Source organism: Daphnia magna, linkage group LG8, assembly GCF_020631705.1.
Source record: "Daphnia magna isolate NIES linkage group LG8, ASM2063170v1.1, whole genome shotgun sequence".
Classification (NCBI taxonomy): domain Eukaryota; kingdom Metazoa; phylum Arthropoda; class Branchiopoda; order Diplostraca; family Daphniidae; genus Daphnia; species Daphnia magna.
Window position 1 is genome coordinate 5,179,400 of NC_059189.1, and position 24,630 is coordinate 5,204,029.

Genomic DNA, 24,630 nt, shown 5'->3' on the forward strand with positions numbered 1-24,630 from the left:
TCTGAATTCGAGCAACTTTCCTTCCCATCCTTTTTCACTAGGATTCCAAGGATGGAAAGAAACAGGCTGCTCGATCGCACAATTCATGGAAGATCATAAAAGATGCAGTTGAAAAAGTCTTTGTCATGCGGTAATAAAATATTCGGATAACTCACTTGTAGGCAGTCCCAGATCTTATTGACTTAGACGACAGGACAGAAAATAGTAGCCTAGTTGTACCTGTAAAGCCTGTCATCAGTTCAACGAAAGGTAACTTTATGTATACATACTATTCTCGCATTGCTCAGCCTCGCATTCTACACATTGTGCGTATCTATGCAAAAGTAGTTGATTGAAAAATGAATAAGAATTGCGTACTAGTGCAGTCATGGTATATTGATTTTTCAGTAAGGAATCGTACAAATGAATATCGTGGAAGTCTGGGAGAATGAAACGAAAACGCGCGTGATTTGTTAAGACATCAAACATATCCGCTTTTGCGCACTTCATGCTTCGCAACCCATTGGTAACTGTTACGGGAAGTTGGCCTTAACCCTTAAACTACTCATTGCGTTTATAAATTTGCATATCTCGATACTAAACATACATCCTTTTTTTTTTTCGGAAAAGGATGCAAGATGAAAAGGTAAATAGTCTTATTACGTAGTATGAGATAAACATTATTGGCTGCTGTATTAATTTTTCTGGTTTCGAATTTTTCGCTTCCACTACACATGAGGTGGTGTTAAAACGTATAAAAAGCAAGAGCTGGACAAAAAAGAATTTATTTTGAAAAATATTATTCACGACGTCTTATAATAGTCGATCACGACTTCCCTATTTGGAAGATTTGTCCCTCGTAGTAGACTTTGCTTTTACTTGCAGGGTCTGCGGTAGCACTGGCGTCTTTTCGTAATCTTAACAGAAAACAAAGGTAATTATGGTTTGCCCTTTAATTAATATCACATTGTTATGCGTAGTATTAGGATAATTATATATTTGCTGTACCTTTTTCGGACAAGGTTTACCACCGTTTTGGGCTGGAACCTAAAATATTAAAGGTTGAAAAAATTATTTCTAGATGGCGTTTTTTTCAAAAAAGTTAAAAACTATCCATAGATGGCAGTTTTGAAAAGAAAAAATAGTCCATAGATGGCACTTTCTTCGTAAAAATAAAAAAAAGTTCGAAATTAGACAGTCTGCTCACGACATGGCAATCCCATTTGCCAATGCCACGCATATAATAAGCCCTTAACTCAACTCAGCACAACGAAAGAAAGGAGGGAAAGGAAATATACTACATAATCAGATAACACGAGTGCAGGTTGGTTAAATTTTTCGCCATAATTTCAAGCTAGCCGCTTGTATTCGTTCATGATTTCAAACAGTTGTTCATCCTTAATGCATGCTCATCTGCCAGCTTAGCAAACATTATTATTCAGTACCTTGATCATCCTTTGTTTCTCTCTCCATCCTTTTCCACAGGTAACATTGCAAGGTGACCATTGTGTCCATTCAGTGATCATACAGTCAATAGGAGATGCTTGTGGATGGTTCTGGTGATGATTGATACCCATGTTTGCTTTGTCCATTCCATTGAATCCACCAAAATCATCATCAAACTGATCTGAAAGGTGATCATCTCCACCAGCTAGAAAACATAGGTATGTTTGATTAAATAACTGCTACTATTACATGGTTATGAACATACAGAAAGCAATCATATCTCTAAATGCATTCCGTGGCAACAGGGACATTAACTCTTGTTTTAATTGGATGCAATCTCACTAGTTTAAATTGGGTAGCTCATCTAAACATCAATGATGCATGGCATAAAACTAAATGTTTAAAAAACACTTGGTATACTTTCTTTTTCCTTGGCAAACTAGATCAGATGACTAACGGTGCAAACATACAATGGAAATATGCAAAGAATACTAATATCGCATTCCATCTTACTGCAACTGAGCAGTAAATCATCCAGTACTAAATGTTTCCGTGCTCCACAGCTCTATCGTAACGGATAAGGGCGTGCCATTTGACGAAAAGAATAGAAAGAGCAGGAAGAAGTTTAGCCTACAATTGAGATCGTTGAGACAACGATCGGAGAGAGTCTGTGGCAGTGTGTAGCGCAATACGGCGGATATAACTGGACGGATCCAAGAGAGGCGAGAGTGTGATGCACGTATTTCTGCATGGCACATCATTGAGCACATGCTTACAAAGATTCTTTTATGCGTGAGCTGAAATACTCCAAAGATAAATCCCCCACGTGAAAGCACTTACCGCGTGCTAATAGTTCGCACGTATTGACGCAATCCTCGCGCCTTTCAAAGTTGTTCCGATTTCCGCGGCAACCACCGTACGTAAATGGAATGCACATCCCCTTGTGAGCGTCAAAGTACCAACGAGAGAAAGGTCCACGACACGGTCCAGGGTCTACCTCTTCCATACAGATAGCTATTGTAAGTCCGTAAAAAGAATCATAATTACTTCTTTTCAGTATTTTCAAAAATTAATTAACAAAATCCGAACCTTTAGCGTCGGCCATACTGAAGGAACAGTCGGGTTTATCTGCCATGCAGACAGTTTTCTCCATAGTATCCATGTTGCAGTGGCCAGGTAGAAAGGTAGCAGCCACGCCATTATTTCCAATCACCAGCGGGATCCGGCTACGTACTTGCATACCTTTTCCACAAGTAGCGCTACAGGGTGACCAATCACTCCAATCGCTGACAAGACATTCAGGATCTTCCGATTCATCGAATCCGGAATCTTCGCATTCGAAATTCATACCCATGCACATTTCTTGTTCCGAGGTTTCCAAATGGCATTTCTTACGACCCATACGGTCATAGTATCGTCTAGTCCTGGTCCGGAAGCCCTTTCCGCACGTAACGGAACAAGAGGACCATTGCGACCATTCCGAAACGGCACAAACGTCGTCCTTCACCATAGATCCGTCGCTATTTTTTAAGAAGTATGTATAGTGCAAAGTGGACATTGCTTTAATCGTTCAAGTTTTCATTTCGAAAATATTTACCCACAAAGCTCGACAGCGCTGGCGCACATTTCTTTTTCTTCGAGTTGACGATCGCACCTGGTCATCTCGGCTTTCATTTGATTAATGTAAAATCGCTGACGCATGCGAAGACCCTTACCGCAAGTGACGGAGCAGGGACTGAATTGGCCCCATTCAGTCACAGCACACTCGGCTACAAACAAATATCCAGGTTTCATATTTTTTATTTTTTAACTTCTGAATATTTTCAAGTAGTTACAGTTAGCGTAATTATGGTTTACTCACGTCTGAGGGCGTCCCCGGAGTTGTCCGGATGACTAATAGCATCCTCAGTAATCGTAGATGTGTCCGTGCAGGCTTTTTCGTACACACGCTGTCGTGTAATGACCACTCGGGCCAACGGTTTCATATCAGATCCTGTCGGATCGTAGAAAGGTGAACGTGGATCCGCCGGGTAGGACGATGTAATGCGTGTAATCTTCTCACGAGGATTAGTCATCGAATTGGTCGACTGTTGTAAAAAAGGGTCAAAAGGTATTGAATCATCAGGCATTACTTTCATTTTGAAGTGCAATTGAATATATTGATTCGTACGGTGTAGGTGATACCGCTATCGGTACCAGCGTCCCATGGGTAAAGATTTAGGGTCTTGTTCTCTACCCAAGTGCAATTACGCGAACAAAGTTCTAACGCTGAAACGCCCACAATCCAATCGGGCGATGGACCCAACATGGAGACGAGTGACATGAGATGGTGTTTGCGATCGACTCGGAAAACGGCGTAGGTCTTGCCATTGACGTTCGGATACCAAAGCCCACGTGATTTGATAATCGTTCGGATGTGATCGCTCTATAAAAGGGAAAACATATACGTACCATAAGGAAGGTAAGACACTAACGTGACAGCTATATCGTATAAGTAAATTACCTCGGATTTTAATTCGGATTCCAACGCTTGCGTCGATCCCCATTCTGCCACTTGCCGGAGTCCGTCGGAAGCGATTCCGCCGTATTCCCATACGCGATAGTCGGCGCTATGCGATGCTCCAATAATGTCGCTAAAGTGTGTCAGCCACTCGTTTGCTGGGAAATCGCGCGGGTGCGTCTGACGGGACCAAAAACCCTCGAACATGACCTGTCACGAACGAACCAAGTGCCATAACAGTAAATCACTAGTTAATGGTATTACATTCATGGTGGGGCCGGGCAAAAATAAAAAAGCGATAGGGGAATAGGGCTATGGGATTTTTATTATAGGGAAGTAATACCTCGTATTTGGCCTCATCGCAAGCGCAGCAGGGCTCGTTGATTTCGGGCTGTTCGTCCTCGTTCTCTTGCGGATCGGCGCACAATTCTTTGGTTAGGCCGTTGTCGTCCGCGAACCATAGTTCCCGATTTTCCACCACTACAGCGCTGCGTGAAAAATGAAAATAATAAGTCATTGCCCGTCAAGCTAGAAGTCCTCTCGATTTTTACGTATTAAGCGACCCTTACTCTGGATGGGAGCAATTCAATTGAAGCTGTCCGTTTACGACCAATAAACCGAGCAAACCTGTCAGAATGATCCACCGTGACTGAACGTTTAAAATCGACATCCTAATCGGACCAGCGTTCTCGACGACTGACCGCCTTCGATGTTTCGCTGCCGCGTAGGGATAACCACTCCCACGATCGCTGGGAATATATACTATATTTTCTTGTTTTGCTTTAAAAAGAACATCTGCGATGGTAATCCGACCGGGCCCCGTTCCTACCCAAATAATGCACAACAGACCACACTCTTCTGTAGAGTTAAGACGGCCCATTTGATGCGCAGTGTTGACTTTATCCTGTCTGAAAATGTTTTAAATTTCTGGCTATTTGCATTCAGTTTTATTTCCCCCTTTTTTTAAGAGGCGAAAAAAGACTTTTTTGCATGTAAATTGTTCAATAAGCAATTCACGCTTCTTCTTCCCCGGATTGAACGGCTTTTAATATTTTATCGCTAAACCCCCTCCATTCCCTTCACCACGAACCGGTTTTTTACGTTTTTGCATAATAACAGGCATGCATTTTCTGTAATTAGATTTTGGGGCAGCAATCAACAAAGCAATCAAATATGTTTTACCTGAACTTGATGCAACCGGTGCCGGGCCCGGGAGCGGTCCATAGGACCTGTATTTCCGTTTTAGGTACCGAAGACGTTTGCGTAATCCCATTGGGACAGACGTCGCTGAATCGGCTTAATGAGTCGCTAAAAAGCCGGAAGCTTCCGGCTGTGTCGGGTGACGTCGGAATCGAAGTAATGGAAGGCGTAGCCGTTAGCAAGAAGCCGACAAATTTTTGTAAAACATTCGACGATCTCAAGTTTTGCAGCGTAACTGGAACAATAAAATTAAAAACGTCACACAGGTTTCACATAAAACGCCCCCGACATTATCGTTCTGAGACGCACAAAGTTAGTGGAAGTAACAGGAGTCCGCGTCACATGCACAGTCAGCTGGAATTAACGACCCATCAGCTTACAAAAAAAAAAAAAGGGACTAGCCATCGACTCATACGTCACAAGAGGCGCCAGCTATATCGTCGGGTCCTCGACCCAATATCCTTTCTCTCCATTTTCAATACTCAACGATTCCACGAAGCGTTAACATTTTGCGAAACTCGACAAGTTTTCTTAATCAGCATAACTTGTAAAAGAAAAAACCAGAGCATCGCCCTTCCGCTTACTGCGATGGTCGAAGCATCTAGATAGTGTTCTTAATTGACTTGTTTTTTTTCTAATTTGAATAGTCGGAGCGAAAGACTGGATCAGAATCGTATCATGAAGCAAACCAAATGAAGTTATAGAATGGCCTTGTTGGTACAGTAGCGCACCAGTAAGGTTTCTCTCTCGTCCATCTATCCGCGTTACCGGGTCGATCGCCCGCCATCAGCTTTACCTCTGTTTGGATCCTGGCCGTGACAGGAGAGAAACCCGATCGAGTGCACAACTCCCTCCCTTGCTCAGATCCGATTCCCAAATGCCCGCTGCTGTTTACTCGAAGAAGTGAGAAAGCAGCATAGACTACGGCTTTTTGGGCTAATGCCTTTCTCTAATTAGTGTTCCCTTGCCGCAATTGATTAGTCTCATTCAACCGAGCTTTAATTTTCTTATTGATGACAGGCACATTCTAATCAGGGATTGTGATTTACATCAGACGTATGGAGCATATTTGTTGTCGGCGATTGTTTTCGGGACAATCCGCCCTTACGAAGCCTTGACTGGCTCATTAGGCATCAATTCAAAAGTGGAGCGAATAACGCGCTAAACGAATTAAGTTGTAGTTGCGAATGATATACCTGTGTAAACTTCTCCAGGGAAATATTTGTCGGGATTGCCGCTGATTTTAATGCGATATCCATTGTCACCGGAAGTCTTGCCACCTTCCACGCCCTCCGGTTGCCGGATGCAAGTTTCTCCTCTCCGTAGCCCGGATGATAAATTCGCCGACACCGTTGAAAACAATAAGAAGAACGATAACGAACAAATGAGTCGCATTCTCATTCTCGTCAATTCGAGTTGAGCAATGCCAGCGGGGGACTTGGCGTCGTCGAAGCGTGAGTAAGAAAGAAGCTCTTTTCAATGGCTTTATTTCACGAAACCTTTTACTACAATTTAGTATATATGCGGGAACTAGCGTGCGGACCGTCCACTCGTTCACGAAAGAAATGCCTCACTGAGTGCTCCCTTTTTCCTTGCTACGTCGCCACGCAGACCGGCGCGCATCGCCCATTTTGAAAGTGCGTCATTCACGTTATGAACTACCATTGTTTCCCAACGTTTTTTTGATTTGATTTAAGCTCTAGCGCTTCCTTTCACAGCACCCATCATCGCCTGTTTGTTTATATTTAATAAACATCCATGCCGGATGACTATAAATGGTTGCCTTCATAATCTCTCGCTGTTTGAAGCCTCGCTTTATATATTGAATGACCGGATGTTTGTCACATAAATTCTTTTTCCTCTAATTGAAAATCGTCCATTTGATGGAGACACACCCTTGGTCCACTCAGCCAAGTTTACCCATCGCGTTAAGTGTAACATGATCACGGGGAATCCACCCTGGATTTTTTAAAACGCGTCTGCACGGTGGAATGAAACCTGTTGCAATATTTCATGAATTTGGAGGACTAAGATTTAATATCCGTTACCAATGCATAGTAGGTTTGATAACGTGTGTAGCCTTAGTAACGAGCGATTTAACGGTCTTGTCGAACGCCTTGGACATTGGCCAGCGATTATTGACAGTTTGGCAGACATTTGGACTTTGTTATCAGTACAGCTTCTTCCTTCCTCATTTTATTATCATCCTAGGTCCGTGCACCTTTTTAAAAAGATCCAACTAAGTTCATCAATTCCGCATTCGACTCGGCTTCTTCCCAGTGGCTGTTGGAGAACGCTGCTGAATTATTCGGGAAGATTCGTCGTGTGGCCGTAGTGAAAGAGAAGCCGTCATGGCCCAAGTGGAGGATCATGTTGCACGTAATCTCAGCCAGTTGCCCAACTTTGGAGTCGAACTATCTTCCATGGAATTTACCAGCGTAAGAACATTTTTTGTCTTGCTCTTAAGTCTTGTTTACGCGACGACTGAGGATGAAATGGGGGGAAAAAATATGTTGAAATACTCTTGATTATTATTATTATTATTTAAAATTTATTTATGCCTTTTTGTTTTGGTGAAACAAGTGGTTGGACTGGCTGGTGAAAATCCGGGACCCTCGAGATTGCTGGAAGTCGCAGCCAACATATCTTATCTCGGAGTTGACCTATTTGACTGTTGGGCTGCTCACTTTCATCCACTGTAAGTTTTCGTTTGACTCAACGATTATAATTTTTTTTTCACGTTTTCCATCGTCTTCTTAATTCTGTCGAGCCTCGTTATGATGACACGTTTTTTCTGCCCTTTTGTTCCAATCCTTTATTTTTAGCTAGGCGAGTTGGTGGTCGTTTCAAGTATTTATGGCTGGCCACCATTTTTCATGGATTAACTGTCGAATGCGCCGCCTATTGGTTACCCGATATCGACAACTTTTGGCACTCGCAGACGACCATCGTTTTGCTGGGCAGGCGATTACCGCTTCACATAATGATGCTATGTATTCACCTTTACACCTTGTCCGACCTTTTGGAATTTTTTATCGCTTTATTCACGATGCAGATCCCGCGTTTATCTACAACGCATCCGTGGCTATATCACGGCTAAAGTTGCCTAATTGGGCTGAACCCTTTGCAGGTAATTAATTGATTAGATTGATAACGTATTCCTTGATATTGATTTGTTTATTTATTAGTCGGTTTGTGTGTGGTGTTGATCGACTTGCCGTACGACATAACGGCCGTAAAGTTCCTTCACTGGACATGGTACGAAACCAATAAAATATTTTGCGTTTTCAGCAAGGAATTTTTAGCTTAAATAAATTAATGACACAGGCACGATACAGATCCTAACATTTTTGACCGACACTACTGGGTGCCTTGGAACTCGTTTTACTTTCATGCAACTTTTGCGGCTTCTTTTACTTTCTGGTTTCACTGCTGGAAGCGTTTGATTATTGGAAAATCAACCGACAAATGGCAGGCTGGAGAGTATGTTTTGCTAAGCTCATCATCGTAGTCTCTTACATAATGTCACTGAATTTTTGTTACACATTAGCCACAAACGCGAAATGTTGTGTGCCATATTAACTGGCCTGTGCGGAATGCCTGGTGGCGTCCTCCAGTTTATCCCGTTCTACCACCCGCTTCACGGTAAGTCTTCCATCAGATTACGCTTTGCATATTTGACGTTAAGGAATTTTAATATTTTGCGTAGATATCGCCGGTGTTCATACGGAAAACTGCGTCGCACTCCTGACGTTGACATTCTTTCTCATTGTTTGGTCTGCGGATCGTAACCCCATTGTTGGCTCGAGAACGACACCAGGTAAGTGCACAAGATATGGAAGGTTTCTTTTTTCGAGAATCGTATTAAGTATACAAATGCTTCGATTGCCTACGTGTGTTACCTGTCACATCATAGGTTTCAAAGGCTTCAACGAATGTGTCTTGAGTTTGATTCTTCACTACAGCTGCTATTTGAGCTGCGTTTTGCTGTTCAAACCTGAAGATGAAGTATCCATCGGTGTTCATGAAAAGACTGGTCCATGTAATGAAACGTCCCCCGTTCAAACAGCGTTCGGCATGGTAACGTTTGCTTTTGAAATTCATATTCCATTTTTAAAGTTAATCCTCAATTATCTCTTCTTTTTTTTTATTGGCATAGACTTTGTTGAAACGAAAGTATCTGTGCACTTCCGACTATGACGAAGGTTACTTTGACTTCCACTGTCTACCAGGTGGGAAACCGCCTTCTGAGGGCATGGAGTTCTACACCGCTTGCGGCACGCCTTTTCCTAATCACGCCGAATACATCGTCGTCATTGCTGGCGTTTGTTGGCTTGCTTTACTCGTTTTTATCAATCTCCACTTTCGTTCAGGCACGGAAGTCGTCTACCGTAATTCGAACACAACCGAAGATGGCAAGAGAAAGAAGAAGAAATAAGTAAAGGAAATCCTTCATTCGTCACTGCCATGCGCTTACGGTGTGTATATGACAATGAAAGTCTTTCGCAGAAAGAAAATATATTTAAAAAAAAAAAAAAGGAAGCAATTTATATTGATGCATTTGTAAATTAAGTGTCCGTTTGATAAGGAAGAACCCCGCCCACTCTTTTTTTTCTGAAAAAGCCTTTTCATGTACTCTCTCAATATTATGAGCTACATATTGATCCATTTGTTCCGTTCGATGGGTAGGCACTACACGCTTCTTATCACTCCACGCCGTCAGCATGGTTAGCTTTGACTGATGAACATTTATAAGCAAATATCAAATTTTACGTTAATGACGTGACTGTCTCAGTCTACCACGCGTAAATGTTTTGAATCGTCGTGCAATTGCTGCCCTTAAAAGATGCAATTGCTTTTATAACCTAACTGAAAAAATGGCCAAATGGCTGATTGTATTCGCTTTAAGTCAAATAGTGAACAATGTTCTTCAAATGCCAAAGCATTTAGATCACAAGCAAATAAATTAAAATACCCTTCACCAACTCGTCCAAACGTACAATGGCGAAATTAATAAGAAGATAATCAATAGTCCTACGTTTTCCTACAAGTGATTTATAACTTTGAATGGTGACAATTAGTTGATCACATGCTTGCGATCACCGAATCACACATTTGATGCATTAACATTCGTAGCAGTGGGATTGGCTTCTTAGTCCCCACCAGTCAGGTTCACTAGTGGGATGCTATAGACATGATTATTTGATTTACTCTTCCAGTGAGTTTGTCTATTGAAATTCTCCTTTTCCACGATTGGTTAATGAATTCCTCTTACCAACTTAAACAGTTGAAAATTTCAATCAATTTTGCTTTCCTCTCATTTCTGCGATCTCCTCGTACTTTTTGTTCGTCGAGTTCCTTCGGTTACAGAACTTGCTGTGACATGCTAAACGTGACTAGGGCAATTGCACTTCAATCGACATTTGTTTGATGTAAGAGAGTAGGAATTTGCTAAAAATGTTACATAGAAACTTTTGAATTTCGTGCAAGATCCAGTGTTGCCGCATCAGACTGTAAGACCTGTCCATTATAAACTTAACGTATTAAAATTACAACCGGTTTATTCACAAAAATGTTAAATTATTTTAAACAGAGACACAAAATAGAATACTAAAGAGGGGTGAAGATTCGTGAAACAATCGTCAAAATTAAACGTGTTTCCATGGTTACCACCGACGGCTTGTTACAGAAGTTAGGAAACTGAAGTCTGAAATTAAAGCAAATCATGGCGGTAAGTAGACTACACGTGTATGGTTGAATATTTTCGAACTTATACCTGATTTTGTACATTTTTCTCACATTTCCATGGCTTTTTCGATGAAATCTTTTAATACATAGGCCATTCCTTCAGTTAAAGTAGCAGAAGTTCGGGAATTCTCCCGTATTGAACGAATCGGCACACATTCTCACATTCGAGGCCTTCGGACTTGATGATGCTTTGGAACCAAGAGAGGTATATCAATCAAAATTCTGCTAATGAATACCCATAAATTTCTGGTCATCATGTAATAATGCCATTTTCAGGTGTCTCAAGGTATGGTTGGCCAGTTGACAGCTCGAAGAGCCTCTGGCGTTGTTCTGGAAATGATCAGAGAAGGAAAAATTGCAGGCAGAGCTGTATTGATCGCTGGACAACCAGGAACAGGTTAGTTTGTTCTAAATCACAAATAAAAGTGAAGTAACTGTGTGTCATCACTAGTAATATGGTTTATCTTTTAGGGAAAACTGCAATTGCCATGGGTATGGCACAGGCTCTTGGTGACAATACACCTTTCACATCTATGGCTGGATCAGAGATTTACAGCCTTGAAATGAGCAAAACTGAAGCTCTAACCCAAGCTTTTCGCAAATCCATTGGAGTCCGTATCAAGTATGGTTCTATGATCAACAACTGTTTTAGTACAAAATTCTCAGTTGACATTTTTCTTTATTTGTTTTCAACAGGGAAGAAACAGAGATTATTGAGGGTGAGGTTGTTGAAGTCCAAATTGATAGACCTGCAACTGGGACTGGTGCTAAAGTGGGAAAGCTTACCTTGAAAACAACAGACATGGAAACAGTCTATGATTTGGGAAACAAAATGATTGAATCCCTCATCAAGGAAAAGGTGGGAAACTGTGGTGTAAATGTTGTAAAGACTTTTCACCTTACCTTCTTTCATGGCATAGGCACAAGCTGGAGACGTCATTACGATAGACAAAGCCACCGGCAAAATTTCGAAACTTGGGCGATCATTCACTAGGGCTAGAGATTATGATGCCACTGGGCCTCAAACTAGATTCGTTCAATGTCCGGAAGGTAAACTCACCATTTTGGTCACGTGTTTCCTTGCGGTGTGACACAATATACTTACGCCACATTTCGTCTATTTGCGTAGGTGAATTACAAAAGCGGAAAGAAGTGACTCACACAGTCACCTTGCACGAGATTGATGTAATCAATAGCAGAACTCAGGGTTTTCTCGCCCTCTTCTCCGGTGAGCTGAGATGTTTGCTTTTTCGGCCTTGAAATTTAAATAATCTCCATTTGACATCCAACCAATAGGGGACACTGGCGAAATCAAATCCGAAGTTCGCGACCAGATAAATAGTAAAGTAGCCGAATGGCGTGAAGAAGGAAAGGCGGAAATCGTCCCTGGAGTTTTATTTATTGATGAAGTATGACTAGTGTGAACCAACTTTACGTTTTTTTGTTTTTTTTTTTTTTTTTTTTTCGGGATGCATTTCTAACTAAAGTGTCCCTTAGGTCCATATGCTCGATATGGAATGTTTTTCCTTTTTGAATCGTGCCCTGGAAGACGATATGGCGCCTGTATTGATCATGGCTACCAATCGTGGAATTACGAAAATTCGTGGAACAAAATATCGGTCCCCTCATGGCATTCCTATTGATTTACTCGATCGTATGGTCATTATCGCCACCCAACCCTACGAGGAAAAAGAGATGAAACAGATTCTGAAGATCAGGCGAGTTGTATTTTTAAGCGATTTACGTGAAACGGATCCTAATTACGACTTTTCCTTGAACAGGTGTGAAGAGGAAGATGCAGAGATGCAGGAAGATGCACTTCTCGTTCTGACAAGGCTTTCCATGGAAACAAGCTTACGTTACGCCATTCAGCTCATCACAGTTGCCAATCTCATAGCGCGCAAGCGAAAAGCCTATGGAGGTCGGTACCCAAATTGTTATTGAAGTGCTCGTCTTATTTATTAGCTATTCTTTCCTCCATTTCCCGTGAAAAGATTGCTGTCGAAGATATTAAAAAGGCGTACTCGTTATTTCTGGATGAAACGCGCTCTACGCAGTATCTGAAGGACATCCAAGATGAATTCATGTTTAACGAGGAAGACGAACAGCGTAAGTACATAAACCGTATTCCGCTCATCAAATAAGTTTTCAGTGTATCCATAGAATTATTATTTCTTCAGAATCCGAAGTCGCCATGGAGACAGCGTAATTGAGCTCAACATTCAATTTGAAAAAAAAAAAAAAAAGCTGAAAACTTTCCCATTTGTCGCCTATCACTTATACCCGTCAAAATAAAGACGCCAAAACAAACTAACCTGTTTAAAACAAATTTCTCACCTCGTCATTGTGTAACCTAAAATCAGAAAAAAAAACGAAAAAAAAAGTGAATACAACAATTTTTCGGTCAGTTGAAAATGTGAAGTATAGATGGCTCTGGATGCTCTAAAACTCGCCCCCTAAAAGTACCCATTATGTTAGGCGTAACGTGGTGTGTTCAGAACGAAAGAAAGAAGGGGAGGGAAAAAAGAAGGTACCATGGATAACCCGCCAACACCCGAGCCCTCGAGAGGTGCATCCCAATCAGAGACGCATCACCTGGTGAGGTAAAGGCGTCACTCCCGAACGCTCTTCTGTGTGCACCCCAATAATCTCACTAGCAAAAAGGGAAACCAGCCAAAAAAGTACACACTGGGAAGGCGAAAAGAGGTTTTCGGCAACGCCGCCCACGCTCAGTTGATTCGGCGCGAGGGAGTCTGCTAACTGCAGAGCGAGGCCTTGACCTACATTTTCAGTCGTGCAGCAGTCCCGCACACACACGCCACCGTATTCGCAAGCTGCCAGTGAGATACATCCATCTGGGGAAAAAAAACGAAATACCCAAACTCTGCAACTGTGTGTGAAAACCGTGTGTGTGTGTGTGTGTGTGTGTGTATCTATTTTGATAACCAGTGTCAGCCGTCCCGCGTGAAATTTTCAGCAACGAGGTTTTCCGTCAATCATCATAACGTGGTTTAAATTGAAAATAAGGAATCAGTGCTTGGAAGCCAAACTTTGTCGAGTGATATTCGTGAAAGGGCAAAAAGTGAGCTGTGTTTATTTCGTTTTCGTCTCTTTTCTCTTTCAACAAGGGAGCGTGAATGGGTTTGTATGATATTTTTTTTTCTTTCAGTGAGTCAGTGGGACATACAAGTGGTTGGTTTGGTTGTGGGGGCCTGTACCATCGCCTCAGGGTCGTTTCAGCTTCGGGGAGCTCCAACGACGATTATTATTCTCTTCTCATTTCTTTCTTTTCTTTCTCACTCTACCACTTTTTAACCGATTCTCTTTGCTCTTTCCATTCGAGTGAAAGTGAAACTCGGGCTTCTTCTTTTTTAAGCCACGTTACTTTATATATAAACACACACACACTGATCTATCATTGTGTGTTCGCTTTTTTCATCTTTCTCTCTCTCTCTCTCTCTGTCCATATACATTTTTACAAATATAAACATGTAGGGTCTTATCTTGAATGGCCACTGGCTAAAGTTCGGGATTTCTTCGTCCAGTCTGTGATCGCGTAACCTATTGACCAACCGACCCAGCGACCTAAATTTGTTTTTATTTCGTTTTCTTTCTTTTTCTACTTGCTGTTCGAACGACTTCGTCATCCACTGATTAAAATGCATTCGAATAACGACCTTGATATATCGTAGGATCCCCCACAAAGCTAAAAAGAAAATAATTCAAATTATCACGGCGAGACGGCTCTACTTGAAAGAGAGAAAACAAAAACACGAGAAAATGGAATGTCAAGCAGAAGCAGCAGCTTTGTTGCCTTCGTTCAGCGAGCTGACGTCGGCAGGAGTCGTCGGGCGTGACCGCCATGGATCACCGTCAGATGGCAGCACTGATGGGTCTCAGCAATCGCAGGTTTCTTTCTTCTGCCATTCGATGCCTCTTGTTTGTGTCTTATATTTAGCCTGGCCGTTTTTGATTGCCGATTCACGAATCAATAAGCCGATCGATTTTCAACAGTCACCATGGAAATGATATGTCTTTTTTCTTTTTGTACAGTTGTCGTCAACTTCGGAATCTTCAGCCGAATTGAGTAAAGAGCTCCGCTTGTCCTCGGCACACGCCATGATTTTCCTCTCACAACAGGTTACACCTCTTTTAGTTAACTATGGCTCGTTCTGATGAAGCCATTTGTGTATGTGATATTTAACATACACAAAAATGACTTCAATTTTTGATGTGCAATCCCGTAGAAACGCGATTCCCTCCAACCTGACGAGCTATCCGCCCACGAAAGTGGGCCCACCTGCCTTCCAGCTGATTCAGATCACCTGATGCTCATCCAGCTCCAAGATTCACCACACGGTTTTTATTTCCGTTCAATATGCTTTTAATTAAGACGATTCTTTTGGTTTGGCACTGAACGGCGATTAGCAGAAAAACCTTGAACGCTATATAATTTAAACATCTTGAAATGATTCACGCATTATCCCGAATTCGTGGTTTCAATTTAGAGAAAGAGAGAGAAAAATTGCGCCATTCCCGAAAAACAAAAAAAGAAAGCGTTGAAAAGCGAAAGTAGTGCCAAAGTCAGTAGGGAATGAGGCAAGTGGGTCAGTCCCGATCCCACCCCACTTCTTGACAATCGAATTAATAGGTATATATGCGTACGCTCTTAAATAAGTAATTTTTACATTTTTATATTACCCAACAACAACAATACGTTCTTACCTTCAATTGCAACCTGATAATATAAGGGTACCAGCTTTATTTCAAGGCTGAAGCACTTCGAATAAAATGCGTTTCAAAAAAAAAGAGCCAATTCGTGATTAACGATTCTGTTCGAAATGGCGGCCTTGAAATAAAAGGAGAAAAAAAATCGATATGGCGAAAGAGGTGTCGTTCGGGAGTCCCGCTGTCCCAGTGACCCATTACACTAGACCTACTTAATTTCAAGTTTTTCTTCTCAAATGCTGATGTAATCTCTTTCTATTTTGAAATTCATCATCGTAACCTTCTATTTCAATCGAATCGCATTAAGATTAAAATTCCACTTAACAGCCAGCTGTGAATTCTATTGAATTTTAGTATTACTAATTCTTTCCACCCTCCCAAATGCAACTTGTTGCATGTGCTGTTGAATCTCGATTATCCATTTCAAGGTTCTACGTCATTAGTAAACGCTAATCCGATTTTTTTTTTTTAACCAGCCAATGATCTTTTAATGTTTCTTATTCCACAAAAGCTTTCAATCTCCCCCTTTCCATTCCCATTCCGTAATCTATCTTGGGATGCATTATCAGAAAATCGTTTAACTAGCTAAAACAATTCTCTCAAAACATTTAAAAAAAGAAGATAATCCCCTTGCCAAACAAACATGCGTACGGGCAAATGTGAAATTCTACTATGGTAGTTGTAAAATTAGAAAATAGGGTCGGAATTTCCCTTTTGGCACCGGTCACGTCGGAGAATACGTGTTGTAGAATGAAACACACGCACGAAAAAAAAAAGTGGTTTGGCTTTTGTTTTTCATTTTGCTATAGTAGGTCTAGTGCAGGGTGTTAGTGGGTCAAGGCGAATCCCGCGTGAGCGACGCTTTTTTTTTTGCGTGACGTCAATCGATGCGCCGGCGCAACCGATGGCGACCCATTTGTTCACGCACGCGAAATAATTTTTCAATAAATAAAACAAACGAAAATCTTCTACCCCCCCCAAGTTATTCGAATAAAAACTAAGATAATTGAATTAAACTAATATTTAATCTCACATGAGAATTGTTTAGTTTGTATCCAAGTGTCATATACGCGTATATCTTTATGTAATCGAAACAAACACAGAAAGAGAGAGAAAAAATGGCGGCCATGCGAATGAAAAGGGAAAGTTTTGTGGTAGCCCGCGTGCGCCGGTGCGCCAGAGCGTGGCCCAGGCTAACACACACACACACACACTATACACGATGTGTATGGCAAACCAGATTGCAGCATTCCCCCCCTCCTTATCCCCCCTCAGGGCTACCCCCCTCCCACCTCCTTTTTCTCTCTCTCTCTTTCAAGTCGAGTCCGTATCGTTGGAAAGTAGGTCTAGTGCAGTAGCACACTAGGTATCGGGGTCACTATTGCAATCACGTTCACTTTTGTTTGATACGAATTGTTACGATAACTCCCTACAGATCGACGTGACTAATGTTGTGTCACACTCGATTTTTGTTTTTCTAATCTATCATTTTCTAAAAAAACGAGGACACGTAAAACTTAAAGTAAATGTCGATTTGGAGACAGAGAAAGAAAAATTTGAATATTTTTCAAAAAAACAAAAAAAAACACCCCTTAAACTCATTTGAATATTTTTCTACTCGTAAGAACAAAAAAACAAAACATAGTCAATAGAATCAAAGATGATGTGGATAGAAAGGGAAAAGAGAGGACCCCTCTTTGGAGGTGGTGGTTAGAAAGTAGGACACGAGGTGGTGGGCGGAGTAATGTCTAACCCACCTCTTTTTTTGGGGCCTTTTTTTTTTCTTTTTTCTTCTTCTTCTCCCTTTTTTTTTTTTCTTCTCTTCTTCTTGAAGGGGAGTCACTTTCACTCCTCCTCGCGCTCACCACCACCCGCTACACACAGCAGAGTAGACAGTGTGTGTCTCGGGACTCTCTTGCAGAACACGCGTCCGATCGGACGTGTCTTTCTCAGTGTCTTCAACAAAACGTTTTTTTTTTTCTCCCGAGTTTTTTTTTACACACATTTCTTTAACATTCATCCAGCAGAGACACACACATTTTTCTCTCGAAAGAAGAAAACCCCCTCCCTCTCTGACAAGTTCCGCCCACTAGGCCAATGGTTAGTCTGAGCAATTCAAGACTCTTAGTCTTCAGTCTCGATCCGTCTCTCTGACTAGTCGGTGCTGCCCTTTTGTCCGACAATTAAAGTGCATATGATTCTCGTGTTGTTTTGTGCCGTACGACCGCCGTCGTTGTGTGTGTGAATTCTATTTATTTTTCCTATCGGTTGTCATCACATGTGCCGCCCCTGTGTGTTTCGGAATTGCGGTCAACTTTCGCTTTCGGAGCGCCAACAACGCCATCAAGCGGGCAGGTGGTTTCTATAGTGTGTGACTTGTCCTCAATTTTTCCCTCTCTCTCTCTCTCTTGCTTCCAAACACACACACACACATACAGACACGCACAGGAATCTTGTGTGTGAGGATTACAATTCTTTTTGAAAGACTTTTTTTTTTTTCGTCTGTGCGTGTGCGTTCTCTTTCCATACCCATAGTGCAACAGGTGTGTGTGTAGCCCTCTGGTGAGCGTTTTTTCGTGCTGCGTATAGCCGCGTTGATTATCATTTTTTTCAAATCTTGTTTAAAAACAATTGTGTGAGATCTCATGTCTATTGGTTGAGATGCTAGTTGACATGGATCTCGCAGCTATTGCACCACTCGGAACCAACAGTTCGTCCGGTTTCATAAACTTGTCAGGCCCATCAGTCGATACGGACCAGGTCAGTGTCCAAATCGAACGTTTACACAGCCCCAACGGTGGTGGTGGTGGTGGTGGTGGTGGTTCAAACAGTGGCAATGGACCCAGTGGCCAGCATCATCACATGGTTGGCCATCCACAGCAACAACAACAACAACTCCATCATCATCACCATCACCACCACCACCTAGCGGGAGCTCAGCATTTGCATCATAGGACGCTGAGCTCTCCGAATTCTGAATTGTCGATTGCTTCTCTTTCAATGGCTTCATCCAGTCCCGCGTCTACCATGTCGCCGTTCAGTGCCAGTAGCAATAACAATAATAATAACAACAACAACAGTAGCTCGTCGGCGGCCATGAGCTATGCAATGAGTCACTTGAGCTCTGGTGGCGTCGAGGCCGGCGGCAATCTACTGGGTGTGGGCGTGACAGTCGGCCTGACTGGGCTCGATTCCTATTGCATTTACAATCCGAATAACGCAGGCGAGTACGAAACGAGCAATGCGGCCAGCAGCAACGCGGCCCTCAGTCCATCACCTCTCATGGATCCTATCGTCATTGTTCCATCCATGTCTGGCCAATCATCGGCCAGCTCTTTACCACCTGGAACGAGCTCGGCTTCGGGACGACACGACCTGCCCGATACGAAAGAAGGCATCGAAGAATTGTGTCCGGTTTGCGGCGATAAAGTCTCTGGCTATCATTACGGTCTGCTCACCTGCGAATCGTGCAAGGGATTCTTCAAACGGACCGTTCAGAACAAAAAAGCCTATTCTTGCGTCGCTGATCGATCCTGCCACATTGACAAATCACAACGCAAGAGGTGCCCTTATTGCCGATTCCAAAAGTGCCTTGAAGTCGGCATGAAACTTGAAGGTAAGCTTCAATTGTTCTATTCTGTCTGGCCCAATCGGGGTCACGTGTTTTCCCTTTTTTTTTTCGTTCACGTTCACGCACCCATTTTTTTATAGGGTCGTGGGAAAGGCAGGTTTTGATACAGCGATTGTCAAGTGTTTTCATTTATTGTATTTTTGAACTGGAAAATATTGTGGGGGTCCCAACCTTTTTTGGATGGGAAGATGACCACAAGGGGAGAAAGGTCCCATACAATCTAGTGGTGTAGGGTCTGCTCTGTGTGTGTGTGTGTGTGGAAAGAGTAGGTCCCTTTCTCTTTTTTACGATTGGAAGAAGGGGGACGTGAATAGAATCCCTACACACACCGTCTCATTTTATTTTCTTGGGTGTGTAGGGAAATTTCCTCCCCCTCTCCTGAAACGCTCACCACTTTCCCTTTGTTGATGACACGCTTCTACGAAACTGAAAATTGCCGAGGAATCAGTCCGCAAACGGATTCAAGGTTATCACGAAATTGATCTTAATTCTTTTGCCACGGATTTTTTTGTTCGGTAAAACAAAACAAAAAAGGAAAATGGAACTTTAAATGCCCTCCTCCTACAAGTCCCGTAACACGACGTGAGTCTAAAAAAAAAAAACGAGAATGAAAGTGAAAGTGTGTCCAATCTTTGGTTGTTTGGGAATCTTTTTTCCAAGTGATCCAAGGGGAGATTCAAAGCTTGCGGCGTTTGAAGCATCTTCTTGCAGGAATTTTTATAAGAAAAACGAACCAACGGATACGTCTGGCGTAGATTTTAAAAAGAGAGAAGAATAGGCCTAAAACGTATACAAGTGAAAGTTGGCCTCACGTCGCCTCGGGATATTCGTTCCGAGATAGAGTAAACACGCATTCAAATTTCCTTTAACAGTTTTCGGGATTCTTTCTGTGTCATTTTCAATATTTTCCCATCATTTTTTTTGGGAGGGGACATGAATAACTTAATTGCTAGTAGCAGCTATTGATTTTTTGAAATTCTCATCTATTGGGCAGTTAATGGGTCTGTTATAAGAAATAAATCCCCCTTTTTTAAACGAATAAAAATAGGGATTTTGACATTTTCTTGTATTTCGTTCTATCCTTAAAAGAAATCAAGTATCTAGAGAGGAGGTGTTCCCCTCTCGTTTGAAATCTGTTTGAGAGAGAAAAGTAGGTCACCCACACACACACACACACACACACTCTGAGCTTTCAGTTTTTTTTTTCTCTATGTGTGTGTGTCTTTCTATGGAGCCTCTGTCTCTCTCTCTCTTCCCCCCATTCGAACGAAAAGAGAGAGAATGAAGGAGTGTGCAAGAATCGAGTTGGCAACGCCGTCAACGTAGTTATTTTTTTATTTTTTTGTATTATAGCCAAGTAGGTCATGGTCGTCGGCGGGAGGAGGCCGTGCACGACGGACTCTCACCCACCGTCGACGACTCCCGTACGCCTATTGCGAAACTCGTGGCCCGTTTTTAAGGGCCTGATAAAATACAAAACTTATCTTAAACCTTCTTCTTTTTGACGTTATGGAGAACTCCCCAATGAACCAACGTTAAATATATAAGAAATGAGCAAAATAGAAAGAGGTGTGTAGATGAGTCACGGCCCAACCTGAAAAGCCATCCGTGCGGGACTTGTCCTCCACCCCGAAATTCCGTTCTTTCCCACCGATTCCCCGTCACGCTTGCATATACATATATATATATTTTTTTAGACCATGAGTTTATGATTTCTAAATCGAAAATCAATTAATCTAAAAAATTTTTTTATGATTTTAAAATAGCTGTGAGAGCGGACCGAATGCGTGGCGGTCGGAATAAATTTGGACCCATGTACAAACGAGATCGAGCGCGTAAATTGCAGGTGATGCGTGAAAGACAATTGACGACGCCTCGAGGTAGCAACGGTGGAGGTAGCAATCCGTCACCCAACAACAGCAACAGCGGAGCAGGGCAGTCTGGAATGTACACGGACATGGGCTATTCTCCGTCCGGCAGCAGCGTCTACGGTGGTGGCAGCAGTGGCGGTGGTGTCAAGCACGAAATTCAAATTGCCCAAGTTTCTTCGTTGACATCCAGTCCCGATTCCAGCCCGAGTCCACTTGCCGCATCACTCGGCTATCCAGGTCAGATTCATATTTTTGGTTTATTGTATGTGTGCGCAATCCCTACACACCAATTAGTTTGGACGGGACACGCTGATCCAGCTTTTGGGTGTCCGATTATTTCCATTATCTAGAGAGAGATTGACCCCAATGCAACTGGATGCTTGGGCTGTAGGGGAATTGTGTATGGCTTCCGATATCCATCGCTCGACAAATCTTGCTCCTTCTTCTTTTTTGTGGTTAAGATTCGAAAAACAAAAGGGAGGGAATCAAATGAGTTTTCAAAGAAAGAATATTAAAGTCTGGGACCCCAATTGGGTCAATTTGAACAATAAGGCGGATCATGTTGCGGCAAAGGAACATCATCCGGGACTTGGAATTGATTTCTTTTGTTGTTGCTTTGTTGCTGGGTTGAAAAAACATGTAGGACCTTCTGGCCAGCCGTTGGGCTCGTTGAACGGTTCTACGGGACCATCCGGATCAGGCGGCCCGCACAATAACAATAATACAAATAACCACAATAATAATAACATGGGCACGACATCGGGAGCGGGACCCTCTCATCCGCACACACCTTCTCCAAATAATCACCCGTCCGGCGGAGGAGGAGGAGGAGGCGCTCCTACACCCCAACAGCATTCCTCCACTTCATCCGTCTCACCGAAAATCCTTCCATTTTGAGGGACTGTTGACTGGTAAAAGAAAAACGCCAATGCTCAATTTAATTACCATTGCGTAACCTGTTCGTCATTTGGCTTGATCAGGTAACACAATGCTGGGTAATAACAACGTTCCCAATGTCGGAGCCGGATCAGTTAGCGGAGCTAAAGTTCCGCCATTGATCCGCGAATTTGTCCAGTCTCTTGACGATAAAGAATGGCAAAGCGCTTTGTTTGGTCTTCTTCAGAGTCAAGTAAGATTTATTATTATTTTTTAATCTTCTCATTCTTATTTCATTGATTTAATTCATTATTTTTTTTTTAAACATCTGTAGACCTACAATCAATGTGAAGTGGATTTGTTTGAACTGCTGTGTAAGGTGCTGGACCAAAACCTCTTTACCCAAGTGGACTGGGCACGCAATTCCTATTATTTCAAGGATCTAAAGGTAAAGAAAAAACATTTTGTGTGTTTCTTTTACGATCGAACATTGAAAGTGGTATATGATTAAGAATTTTTAATGGCCCCAAAAAGAGAGTTATGACTTTGGGATCGAGTGAAATGGAAAGTTTTTTTTTTTCGGCTCACGGTCTAGGACTGTCGCTGTGCCTGTAGGCTTTCTATTTATGATGATGATTATAATCGTATAAAGCCGCGTGAGAGAGTAGGTCAGTGGGACGGACAAACACCGTAGATATCACACACACACACACACACACACAACCATTTCTCGTTTCTTTTGGTGCGTTCTATCATTGGCTACTTGGTAGCAAGTTACCTATACTTATTATCATAACCAGTTAATTATTAGCTCCTTTTGGGTTTTTCTTTTTTTTTTCAAGAAAAGAAAGAGAAAGAGGAATTGATTGCCTTGCAGCGTTTCATTTCTTTTTGACCGTGAATTCCTTCAAGCGGGCCGCAAAAGGGAAAATAGCCTCTATTGGCCAACCGTTGTGTTGAAATTGAAAGCGGCCATATTTTTCTGGCGATAGAAAGCGAAATGTGATAAACTCGTTCGTCCCGCTTCGCTCCGATGAAAACCAGAATAATATTACATGTCTGTTATAAAACGATTAGGTTGGAATTATTATTTTTTTTTGTTACATTTCATTGAGTTCTATTTATTTTTTTGTCAATAAACACGGCGTTACATTCCAGTTGCCTGAGAAACGTCTTGAAGAGAGGGGGGGTGGGGACGTCGATAGCGTCGCTAACAGAAAAGTGGGTCACTAGGTCGGGGGCGTCGGTAATCCACCCGGCGCTGCCTCCCAACGTTCAATAAAAACCATCTCTCCCTGACTTCTCCGTGCCCATCGTGTGTCTCCCGCTCGCACCCTCAATAGCTAATCAAGTCTAAATTGAGGTCAGTAGGCTTAGCTCGGTTTCTCGCACGCCAACTGTCGGGACAGGACGCGATCTATTTTTGGGCCATTTCATCTCAAGGTCGAGACTCACGATCGTGGATTATAATTTTATTGTTTTTAATTCTGCGCCTATAGGTTGATGATCAAATGAAGCTGCTCCAGCACGCCTGGTCGGATTTGTTAATTTTGGATCATTTGCATCAACGGTTGCACAATCACCTGCCTGACGAATCGTCACTGCCTAACGGACAGAAATTCGACCTTTTATCGCTATCGCTACTCGGTTGTCCATCACTGGCCGAACCCCTTCACGACGTTACTGCCCGGCTCACTGAAATACGTTTCGACGTGCCCGACTACGTCTGCCTCAAATTTCTCATGCTCCTCAATTCAGGTGTGTTTCTTTCCCCTCCATATACCGAACATTTTTTTTTAATGAATTTTTTTATTTTTTTTATCAGATGTCAAGGGATTGATGAATCGACGCCACGTGGTGGAAGCGCAGGAGCAAGTCCAACAAGCTCTTTTTGATTACACACTTAACTGCTACACTCATATCCCTGTAAGTGGTCATCATTGTCTGATTTTGAATTGTAGTTGGATTTTGGCAATTGAATTTTTTATTTTTTTTGTACAGGACAAGTTTGCTAAAATGCTGGCGATCTTACCGGACATTCACGCCATGTCGTCCCGCGGCGAAGAGTATCTCTATTTCAAGCATCTCAACGGCTGTGCGCCGACACAAACATTACTCATGGAAATGCTTCACGCCAAGCGGAAATGACGAGAGGCATTTTAAACAAAAAACCATCGCCAGGTAAGATGCATTTTATTTTTGCTCTCAAGTCAACTCATTTCTGTTCTGTATTTATTTATTTGTGAACGTTTTTCTTGGATTTTTTTTTTCTCTTAGATATGAGAATGTGAGTGTGATTGAATGTGTGTGAGTGCGTGTCTCTCTCGAATGAAATTCGGAGATATTGGGAGAAACTATTAAAAAAACAAAACAAAAAAAAACAGTGGCGTCAAGACGTTTTTGAGCTCTTCTCGTTTTAGATTTTTGTGAAAATTGTCTACAACCAACGACGGTGCCAGAGGCTTTCACGATAGAGAGATTCGTTGGTGTCGATATACATATATATATTTTCTGGATCCCGGTGTTTATAATCTGAGAGAGAAAAAAAAAAGGGCAAAACAAAACTGAAGACGACCCACTACGAGAACGTCCGCACGCTCACGAGAGATCTGCTACTGCCGTTTCGTGCAAAAAAAAAAAAAAAAAAAAAG

The 24,630-nt window shown here is 42.2% G+C and overlaps 3 protein-coding genes and 1 long non-coding RNA gene across 6 annotated transcripts; 2 read left to right on the forward strand and 2 right to left on the reverse strand.

Annotated features, from left to right (window-relative positions):
• Nucleotides 1-653: 653 nt before the first annotated feature.
• Nucleotides 654-6,702, reverse strand: LOC116928284 (spondin-1). 2 transcript variants are annotated; one of them, XM_032935356.2, is made up of 12 exons: nt 6,322-6,702; nt 5,108-5,360; nt 4,269-4,413; nt 3,929-4,135; nt 3,596-3,850; nt 3,287-3,512; nt 3,023-3,194; nt 2,515-2,945; nt 2,266-2,439; nt 1,425-1,630; nt 988-1,026; nt 654-896 (listed from the first exon to the last, which is right to left on the reverse strand). In XM_032935356.2, exons 1-12 carry the CDS (start codon nt 6,524-6,526, stop codon nt 855-857), a joined length of 2,355 nt encoding a protein of 784 aa, XP_032791247.2. In that variant the 5' UTR covers nt 6,527-6,702; the 3' UTR covers nt 654-854. The 2 variants fall into 2 exon arrangements, with proteins under 2 accessions (XP_032791247.2, XP_045033811.1); XM_045177876.1 differs by lacking the exons at nt 5,108-5,360; nt 6,322-6,702 and adding an exon at nt 4,495-4,655.
• Nucleotides 1,506-10,106, forward strand: LOC116928299. 2 transcript variants are annotated; one of them, XM_045177878.1, is made up of 11 exons: nt 1,506-1,643; nt 7,337-7,563; nt 7,709-7,823; nt 7,951-8,118; nt 8,181-8,255; nt 8,314-8,383; nt 8,453-8,608; nt 8,676-8,770; nt 8,835-8,945; nt 9,042-9,205; nt 9,285-10,106. In XM_045177878.1, exons 2-11 carry the CDS (start codon nt 7,477-7,479, stop codon nt 9,561-9,563), a joined length of 1,320 nt encoding a protein of 439 aa, XP_045033813.1. In that variant the 5' UTR covers nt 1,506-1,643; nt 7,337-7,476; the 3' UTR covers nt 9,564-10,106. The 2 variants fall into 2 exon arrangements, with proteins under 2 accessions (XP_045033813.1, XP_045033814.1); XM_045177879.1 differs by lacking the exon at nt 1,506-1,643 and adding an exon at nt 3,750-3,886.
• Nucleotides 10,107-10,668: 562 nt separating this feature from the next.
• Nucleotides 10,669-13,537, reverse strand: LOC116928335. Its single transcript, XR_004397147.2, has 3 exons — nt 13,408-13,537; nt 10,902-13,329; nt 10,669-10,832 (listed from the first exon to the last, which is right to left on the reverse strand). It is a non-coding gene; the product is annotated as an uncharacterized LOC116928335 (long non-coding RNA).
• Nucleotides 13,538-14,643: 1,106 nt separating this feature from the next.
• LOC116928286 (nuclear hormone receptor FTZ-F1) lies at nt 14,644-24,350 on the forward strand. The gene is given in 13 exon segments (XM_045177877.1): nt 14,644-14,782; nt 14,927-15,013; nt 15,121-15,232; nt 18,825-19,217; nt 20,999-21,340; nt 21,747-21,982; nt 21,984-22,014; nt 22,084-22,232; nt 22,314-22,427; nt 23,479-23,737; nt 23,805-23,905; nt 23,981-24,160; nt 24,257-24,350. Coding segments are annotated over 12 exon segments (2,100 nt in total). The 5' UTR covers nt 14,644-14,653; the 3' UTR covers nt 24,128-24,160; nt 24,257-24,350.
• Nucleotides 24,351-24,630: the final 280 nt, after the last annotated feature.